At 44.6% G+C, this 10,019-nt stretch overlaps 1 protein-coding gene across 1 annotated transcript in view; it reads left to right on the top strand.

The window, feature by feature from the left end:
* Window positions 1–7,566, top strand: part of Sh3d19 (SH3 domain containing 19) — a 33,838-nt gene extending 26,272 nt beyond the window's left edge. Inside the window, exons 12-15 of the mRNA XM_033759953.1 lie at window positions 665–744; window positions 816–922; window positions 1,305–1,402; window positions 5,526–7,566. Coding sequence (XP_033615844.1) covers window positions 665–744; window positions 816–922; window positions 1,305–1,402; window positions 5,526–5,642 — 402 coding nt within the window. The 3' untranslated portion in view covers window positions 5,643–7,566. The remainder of the gene's footprint in view (window positions 1–664; window positions 745–815; window positions 923–1,304; window positions 1,403–5,525) is intronic.
* Window positions 7,567–10,019: the final 2,453 nt, after the last annotated feature.

Here is a 10,019-nt window from a genome sequence, read left to right on the forward strand (position 1 = left end):
CCCCCATCCCGCCCTGGCAGAGACACTGTGTTTGGGCGGAGAGTTTCTGTGGAGTGCAGCAAGTCCAAGCCCGCCTCCTGGGGCTGGTAACCCTGACCAGCAGTCAACTGTGCCTCATAAAGCTAAGGAATCTGAGTCCCTGAATCAAGGAAAGATGTGGAAATTAACAGCCTGGCCATCGATCCTCCCCAATTTAGATAAAGAGCTTCCCTGAAAGTTACTTTGTCAGAATTTTCTCAGTGTCATACTGTGCATAAGTATTTGATGCTTTTAAATAATTTTAATTAATATCAGAATATAAAAAAAGTTTTTGCTTAAGCTTTACAAATCCCTTAAAAACATCAAAGCTGGGCTGGAGTTGTAGCTCCTTGGCCCCACACCTGTCCAGCAAGTTGAAGGTCCTGAGTTCGATTCCTGATACAGGGGGAAAAAAACAGTAAAGCCACAAATTATGTCAGACTTGTCATTTAAACTTGTTTCAAGGAAAACATTACTGGAAACTTTTATTCCTGAAACTTGATAGCAACATAAAGTTCTCGGTAATTTAAAGAAGCCTTCTGGCTCTGAAGTCTTATAACTCCTTAGCTTTTATTCCTATTTTTTAAGCTTTGTACAGCTCAAAAGAAACCCCTCATATGTCTTACCCAACTGGCTTTTGTGACAGGATAACAGCCTTTCCGGAGAATGGTGCAGAGCTCTTCACAGTTTTACAGCTGAGACCAGTGATGACTTGTCCTTCAAGAGGGGAGACCGGATCCTTCCTTGAGCGGCTACAGTTTTACAGCTGAGACCAGTGATGACTTGTCCTTCAAGAGGGGAGACCGGATCCTGATCCTTGAGCGGCTCGACTCCGACTGGTACCGGGGCCGACTGCGTGACAAGGAGGGGACCTTCCCGGCAGTGTTTGTGCAGCCCTGCCCAGGTAGGACGGCAAGCTCCTACCCCAGGGGGAGCCTGACTCCTCTGGAGCTGGTACCTCTCTCTCCCCTCGGCCACACAGTTCGTGTATCTGCACTGGGAAAACTCACCGATGGGTGAAGTTCGGTAGACTCATACACTGCTTTGTCAGAGTTACGGGGGAAAAAAGTAAAAATGCCTGTACTAAATAATGGCTAATTTTGTCTCCTAAATGTATTTTGTATCTTATTTTCTACTAAAAAAAGTCTTTCATTATTTTGCAAGTTAAATAAGTTCAAAATTAATTTAAAATGATGTCCTAAGAATGATACAGGGTTTCTTAAAATACTTGCTCAGGGATGCAGCCTGTTTCTTTCCACATATTTGGATTTCTGGTGTCTTTACAGCTGAGGCAAAAAGTATGTCTGCTGTAGGCGCGAAGGGGAAGAAGGCCAAAGCCTTGTATGATTTCCACGGGGAGAATGAGGATGAGCTCTCCTTCAAGGTCAGAACCTGTGTCTTTCCTGCACTAAGCACTAGAGGTTTTGAAATGTCTCCATTAAAGGGTAGACTGTGTGGGTGGAATACTGATTCTTACCCTAGAATGAAGCGATCTCACCCTACTTGTAAGGCTAGGCAGTAGAAAAAGTGAATGAGGCAAATAGGACAGATAAATGACATGATCAGCCGGGCATTTAGGAATTAGAGAAATCTTGGCTTAACAGTCCCGCTGTCCTTTATAACAGCAGATCTCAGTGACACGGGCGTTTTCATTTCCCAGGAACATGGGTATTCTCACCCTAATGAAGGGTCACCCCCATGGCCCTCGCTGCTGCTGTCCTGCAGTTGAGGTTCTTGGAGAAATCACATGTTCCCTGCTACTGTTGGCCAGGGAAGCGTTGTAGACTCCTAAGGCACTATATTCTTATCCACAAAAGCCCTGACCAGCCAGGCATGATGGCGCACGCTTGTTATCCCAGACTCAGGAGGCAGAGGCAGGATGTTCACGAGTTCAAGGCCAACCTGTGCTATATAGGGAGACCTTGTCCAAAAAAAAAAAACCACTGACCAGAGGGACTATTTGGGAAATAGTCCTAAAAGGCTGAGGTACTTTGCGAAGTTTTCTTTAGCGAAGCTTAAAATACAGCCCCAGTCTTACCAAAGAAGTGCCTCTTGAAAACGTCCGTGGTTCTGTTTCCTCAGTCACGGTTGGGCCGCAGTAAGAACAGCCAGGGCAGTGCCATGAGGTGTGACACGGGGTGATGCAGCCAGGACTGCGACTGCGGCAGGGAGGGTGGGGTGGCGGTGCCGAGGTGCCGAGGTGCCCTCTCTGGTGCTCCATGGGGCCTAGAAGGGAGACTGGGCCAGAGGCAGCTTAGAGCAGTGAGCGCCAAGCAGGGCTTCCCCTTGTCCACCAGCTAGGGGAAGAAAGATGGGCACTCAGTACTTGGGGCCTGCAGGAGGCGGGAGCAGGCGAAGGTGTGCCCTGTTCTGAGGATGCTTACCTTCCTGTATTACAGTGACTTCTGTTATGAAAAACAGCAAAGGATAGATAGATACTTCTTATACCCTCACTGTGCAAAACTAAGTCAGTGACCCTATATTCCTTTCCTTAAAAAAAGTCTTGATCCTTAACATCCAAAAGTTTGAAAACTTCTGCCTTAATCCTTTTCCATCTTGAGAGTCAGTGGCTGAAAATTTATTCCTTACCTTTACCTGAAAGGTTACTGCAAGTGAAGAATCTGAATTCAAACTTTGTGGATGTTATTGTGGCCTTTCAGTTTTCTCAAGTTAAATAACAGAACTCTTAGAACCCTCCAGAGAGCTGGTTGTCTTCATTTCCCAGATGTAGGACTCTAAGGTAGTTGTGAAGGTTTTTTGTTTTTGTTTTTGTTTCTGTTTTTGCAGCACTGGGGATTGAAACCAGGGCCTTTGCTGTGCTACATCTCCAGCCCTTTTTTTTAAAATGTTTTTATTTGTGAGACAGGGTCTCACTAAGTCATTAAGCTTTCCCAGCTGGGCTCAAATTCCCAGTCCTCCTGTGCCAGCCTCTCCTAGAGTACTGGGGATGACAGTCATGCACCCCACACCCGACTTCTAAGGGTTTTTGGTAAGAGACTCTGCCCAGGTTTCAGTAGTACAGGTCATTAATATTTTATTAGCCACAGGATGTTAATAGATAGAACTTCATTTTTAAAATAATTCTCACCTCTGGAAACTGACCTGAAGGGTGGGTATGGACCAGAGCTAAGAAAACTAGTTTTGGTAATCCATTATGTTGAAATCTAGGAACATGCTTGAAACTGAAATCTTGAATAGCCAGAATTTTACAGATCTTAGGAGAGTGAATTAATGACATAATAATCAACCTGTTTCCTTTCCATTTTCCATAAAGAAAAGTCTTAATCTAACCCATTTTTCCAGAAAGCAGTTATACTAGGGCTACAGACAAAATCAAATTAATCTCATAAAGATATTTTTTCAAAGTAGCCAAGTCAGGGATTTAGCTCAGTGGTTCTGGCGCCTGCCTTGCAAGAACAAGGACCTGAGTTCGATCCCTTAAACCCTGGTATAAAGTAGCCAGGACTTGGACCATTTTGGAATCCTTTTTTTTTTTTGCTTCCACTCTCTTTTTTCTTTTGTTTTTCATTATAGGATCTTTTGTTTTGTTTTGTTTTGTTTTTTGAGACAGGGTCTCACTGTGTAGTTGAGACTGACCTGGAATTCACTGTGTAGCCCAGTCTGGCCTCAAACTCACAGCGATCCTCCTACCTCATCCTCCCGAGTGCTGGGATTACAGGTGTGCACCACCACGCCTGGCCTTCATTATAATATCTAAAACCCAGATATTATAGAAATGGTTAGAAAACCATAAAGAATAAAAAGAGTAGCTGGGTACAATGGCACATGCCTTTAACCCCAGCTACTCGAGAGGCTGAGGTTCTGAGTCAGGGTGAGCCTCTGAACATAGGAAGAAATACAAATTTGATGCTGAGAATACGGATGCTTGGAGAAATACCACTATGTGTGAGCATGGATGCGGAGTGCGGAACACTCAGCACAGAGACAAAAAGCAAGTCTCGAGGGAGCCTTCTTCAGTTCACAGGTCCGTGTAACGTGTGGCTGTGTGGCTGGGCAGGAACATAGTCCTGGGCTCACACATGGGCTGGATCCTGGTCCTGCCACTCCCTGTCCATGTAGTACTGCATGAGGTTCTGAGTCAGGGTGAGCCTCTGAACATAGGAAGAAATACAAATTTGATGCTGAGAATACAGATGCTTGGAGAAATACCATTATGTGTGAGCATGGATGCGGAGTGCAGAACACTCAGCACAGAGACAAAAAGCAAGTCTCGAGGGAGCCTTCCTCAGTTCACAGGTCCGTGTAACGTGTGGCTGTGTGGCTGGGCAGGAACATAGTCCTGGGCTCACACACGGGCTGGATCCTGGTCCTGCCACTCCCTGTCCATGTAGTACTGCGAACTTAGGAAATTAGTTTCCCTTGCTTTAAGTTCTGAACGCGTCCCTGGAATGACGGTAATAACAGCGTCCCTCCCTAGGACCGCAGAGCTGTTTGAATGAAAAGTGTAGGACGACACACGTTAAGGACGTGCCCGGCTCACTCGCATCTCTATCTCAGTTCACAGGTCCGTGTAACGTGTGGCTGTGTGGCTGGGCAGGAACATAGTCCTGGGCTCACACACGGGCTGGATCCTGGTCCTGCCACTCCCTGTCCATGTAGTACTGCGAACTTAGGAAATTAGTTTCCCTTGCTTTAAGTTCTGAACGCGTCCCTGGAATGACGGTAATAACAGCGTCCCTCCCTAGGCCCGCAGAGCTGTTTGAATGAAAAGTGTAGGACGACACACGTTAAGGACGTGCCTGGCTCACTCGCATCTCTGGGTTGCTGCCTGCATGTCGCCGCCAGTGATGCCCTTTCTGCCTGCCTGATGGGTTGTCAGCACTGTGCTCTCCGCCCTCTGCCAGCTCATCTTCTGGCTCTAGAACAAGGCTCTTCCTCGCTGTTCCCATAGTGCCCAGAATAGTGTGTGGCAGGAAATTAAAGTGCAGCAAGGCTGACGATGGCAATTACTTATTTCTTTGCTGTTACAGGGGATTGAACCCTTCACACTGAGCTACATACCCAGTCCTTGGGGGGGGGGGGTTGAATTTGGGATCCTCCTGTCTCAGCCTCCCACAGTGCTGGGACTACAATTATGCCCAGTGGGAATGAAGTTTGAGGAAAAGAAGCATATAAACAAGTGATGTCATTAGATTTTGCTTGTCTTTGTGGTGTGCAGTGGTACCTTAGTTCACAGACTTAATTCTTTTCCACAATTCTGGTCACAAAGCAATTTGGGTGAGAACTGAATCAAGTTTCCCCATAAGGTCAGCATTGAACCTATTGAATTTGATTCTGCTCTGGCCCAATTGGGTTTGTGACCAGAATCACGGAAAGAATTAAATTCATGAACCAAGGTACCACTGTACCATTTAATCCTCTCTGCAAATCAAGATAAATGAGCTCTGTAAAGAGAAGGTTATTCACGCTGTTCCGGGTGGGCTGCTCACCATGCTCATCACACCTCATAGAAACCACTGACTCCTCCCACTCCTGTCTTCCTGCAGGCGGGAGATGTCATATCAGAGCTGGAATCTGTCGATGACGACTGGATGAGTGGAGAAGTAATGGGGAAATCTGGGATATTTCCCAGAAGCTACATCCAGTTTCTACAAGTCGGCTAAAGGTGACACTCGGCTATTCCTGGGCACGAGAGCTCACTTGAACTATCAACTCTGACTATCAGATACGTTTTTGCACTATTTTTTTAAAACAAATATCTAAGGTGTACATGGTACAGGAGAATCTTCTGAAAGCAGAAAACTTGCAGATTTTGTGGTCAGCTTTCATTCACAGTAGCAGTGTGCACACAGAGAAACACATGAGCCAGGGACCCAGGCCGGGACATCTAGCGGGATTAGCAGGGCGGAGACGCGTCCCTGGGGAGGGCGTCTGGGGGCACGGCCGCGTGGGGAGGCCTCCGCGTGGAAGTCACCCTTGGACGTCTGTGTGAAGTCACCGTGCTTCTTCACTTTTCACTTCAGTTTTAAAAAGAGGACGTTTGACTTTCTACATGCTGTAACTGTCAGGACGTGGTTGGTAATCTAAATTTCATTTTTGATACTCAAATTAATTCTAACAGCTTGTGCGCATTAGCCTTAGTGCCAGGGCAAACCCGTGCTCCAGGAGGGAGAGTTGATGAAGTAGTAGGAGCATTTGTAAGCACGTGGGGAAATCCACTCTCGCTCGCCAAATGAGGATTTGAAAGGGGTCAAAATTCGACGTGTCTTACTTAGTGAAGAGAACCAAAAGCATCCCTGAAATGCCTTGCTAATACAACTAACCCTTCCACATATGTGCCGTACTTATTTCTCTCCTCAGAGTATACTTCATGTTAACAGCACATTTTCTGAATCTGCAATCATTCCTTTGACAATTACTGGTACCCAAAGGAAAATTCATTTTCTTTGCATTACCCCAGTAATATATAAAACTTGTGTCTTGTTTTAGTAGTACATTATGAATTACATATAATATCTTAGAATACAAAGCAATTGTTAAGATGAAAAACAGTTCCAAGACCCCACAGCTCCTTTCTTTGCAATATAATCGGAAAGAAAAGTAATTTAGAGGACTGAAGGCTGGTACTTTTTTCCCCCAGCTCATCTCTGCGCGATTATTAGAGTAAACAGAAAAACCACTTCCCTGTCCTCCATTGTTATGCATTCCAATCTTAAGATAAAAGTGGTTCTTCGCACGGCTGAATCAATTACAATTTATGGGCTCAAGCCAGATAGGCTGAAGACAATCTTCCAAACAGATCGATGGAGTTCAATTTCATTGGAATTGTAAAATTCTTTGCCAATAATTTCATGACTTTCTTCTGTTTTCAAGAAGAGTTTCATATGCTGGACCACTTTTTAAGCTTTCGTTGTTTCTCCCATTGTCCAAAGCACTAGACAGCCAGCGGTTCCAGCATTAGCTGAGCACCAAGGGGAGTTCTGAAAGGAAGCAATATTTACTCCATACTGGACAAAAGCTCATCTCCCAGGTGTATGGTTACATTTGATTTTAGAGTACAGCAGCTGTGTTTTCTACGTTTTGAGTAAAGAGGAGTAGAAAGAATTCTCGTCAGATTCCTCTCTGAAATAACTTCATGAGAATGGATGACTTAAAGCAGTATCCAGACTAGATGCTCATCGGCAGTAGGTTGAACATCAGCAGTGAGGGGCAAAGGTGTGGAATAGGACAGGAGCTTTATATCTTTGCCTGTGTAGCTGTAACATCTTATATTGAACATTCTGAAAACCTATCTTTCCTAGAGAAAAAAATCCCTCTTAAATGTTGACCTTCTGAAAAAAAGTGTTGACCTTTTGTAAGCAGAATAAGTGCAATAGTTGTAAATCTACTTGACACTATAATAAACTGAACCGAACTTCTCAAAGTCCCTGTCTGAAATTAGACTGAATTTTTGAGTGGCGGTGGTGTCATACTTACCTTATATCTATCTCCAGTCCTTTGCACTGTACTGGGTGGATGCCTGGGTGGGTGTGTGGATGGATGGGTGACTTTCACATTTAGCGATACTCTTAGATTATTTACTCAATATTATTGATTTGTTGACAAAAAAATCTATGTCGAAATAAAATTCATAGTTACCATGTTCTGTTTTGTTTTATCACGCTGTTTTTTGCTTGCTGTTTATTTCCCACTGAACTGGTAGAAAGCACAAATGTAGCCAGTGGGTTTTCTTAGGTAGTTTCTTAGTTGTATATTGATTAAGTTCAAGAGAAGACTCCATCATCTTTAAGGAGAAACATAATTTTTATGTCTAGCCAATCTCATACATGAGAAATAGAAACACATTCCGTTTCCTTTGAGGAATTTTGTGTGAAAATTGATGTTCATCCAAACCTCCTTAAGTCATGTCTCTGAGTCTTTTTTCTTTATTAGGTTAAAACTGGACGGCTGGGGATTAAGCTCAGTGGCCCCGTGCCTGCCTTCCAAGCTCAAGGTTCTGAGTTCGATCCCCACTAACAAAACAAAACAAAAAACTGGAAACATCATTTAATATGTTTTTGTTTATTTTGGTACTGGGGATCAACCTCAGGTCCTTGGGCTTACGAGGCAGGTGGTGGAACCACTGAGCTAAATCCCTGGCCCCCATTTAATATGTTATTAGAGCACTAAAAGTACATTTCTTTCAAAGGTGCCCTTTATGTGCTGGAGGGGCAATGCAGCATATCTGCCATGGTGCTCAGGGAAGTCACAGGTCTGGTCATCACACTGCCACATTCAGAGTGAAAGAAATCGATACATTTATCAGTTCATTAGACTAACATTTGAAAAAATACTTTCTTTAGGGTTAGAAATCGACACTCTTAACAATCATTGCTTACTTCTTACTCCATTTCTTGAGCTTAGACACAGGGTATACCTAGGGAAACTTGTGAACGGAATTTGGACTGAGGGGATCTGTTCACTTCGGTGTGGTCATCAACAGTTTGTTCTATATATATATCATATGATTTATGATTCAGTGCCATTTGAATGCCATTGAATAAATTCTTAAGCAGTGATTTTTTTTCCCCCAGAACTAATGGGAAATCATTTTGTAACCTGTGCCTTTTCCTTCTCTGTAATTAAGAGGAAAGGATCCTTCTCAGAGCAACAGCACCATCTAGGGGCGTCCCAGTGAATCGCAAGCTCTTCCCTTGCCCTGCAGAGGTGTCCTGGGGGACCAGAGCTCACCCTGCGCCTGCCACGCTTAAATGCTTTGCGGAGGGTCACACAGATACGGTCAGAGCCCAAAGTAAAGCCCAGCTCTCCCAATTCCCAGCGCAGCCCTTCACCCTTCTCTGTGCTAAAGTCATACATTTCTACTTACACTTCGGCAAGCGGAATGGATCCGTAGAAGTTGCAGCTTCTCTTACAGTTCTCACAATAAGAGTTGCGCAGAGTGAATGGAGGCCTGAACTTTTCTCTCCCTGAGAGATGTCAGCCTCTCTCGGTTCCATGTAGATGACCTACATTGGTGTTGCTTAGAAACCAGACGCTGGGGGCGTGGGATGGTAGGCAGGGGGCGTCGGATGGTAGGCAGCGTCCGCAGGGCTGTGCTGTGGGAGCAGCGCCCAGCCTGGGCTCCAGAGTTCCACACCAGCACGGCACAAAACACTACCGTGTTTTGGAGTCTGACAAATTAATCCAAGCGCTGTTAACAGATTTAGATTTCAGAGTCTGGGACACATGCTGGATGTTTTTAAAGGAATCCTAATTTGTGTGTGTGTGTGTGTGTGTGTGTGTGTGTGTGTGTGTGTGTGTATTATTTATCTTTAAATACTGGGTTTTTTTTTTAAGTACTGGGGATTGAATACAAGGCCTCCGCACTGTTATATCCCCAACCCTTGTATTTACTTTTTTTAAATTTTTGAGACAGGGTCTCACTAAATTGCCCAGGCTAGGCTTGAGCTTGTTATCTTCCTGCCTCAGCCTCCCAGAGTGCTGGGATATAGGCGTGTACCATCATGCCCAGCTTGTCTATTTACTTTTCACAAAAATGGATCAATCATCTTAATACTAAAATTGGACTCTTTATTTCTTCATTAATAAAATAAAAAATAAGCCAGGTGCATGTATTCAGTTGCAGCTACTCAGGAGGCTCAGGCAGGAAGATCGCTTGTGCCCAGAAGTTCCAGGCCAGCCTGGGCAGTATAGTGAGACCCTTCCATCTCAAAACAAACAAACTACTCCATTTGTGCTGAAGTACACTTTACTGGATAGAGTCTTAATGGAAGGACCATCAAGGCCCACCACATGATTCTCCAGCCCTCACAATGGCAACAGCTGAAGCTGTTACTTCCTTAGCTGGGCAAGACATACACCTATCATCCCACCTATTCAGGAGGCTGAGGCAGGAGGATTGCATAGCCTGCACAACATAGCAACACACACATAGCAGAAAAATTACTTCCCAAAGGCATTAAGGCATTTGGCTGGCCCTCCACCTCAGCACTTTACCTAAGTCTATCCCACGGAGACAGTGGTGTGCCCTTGTTTATATG

Source organism: Fukomys damarensis, unplaced genomic scaffold, assembly GCF_012274545.1.
Source record: "Fukomys damarensis isolate Sample0158 unplaced genomic scaffold, DMR_v1.0_HiC HiC_scaffold_38, whole genome shotgun sequence".
NCBI classification, from domain to species: domain Eukaryota; kingdom Metazoa; phylum Chordata; class Mammalia; order Rodentia; family Bathyergidae; genus Fukomys; species Fukomys damarensis.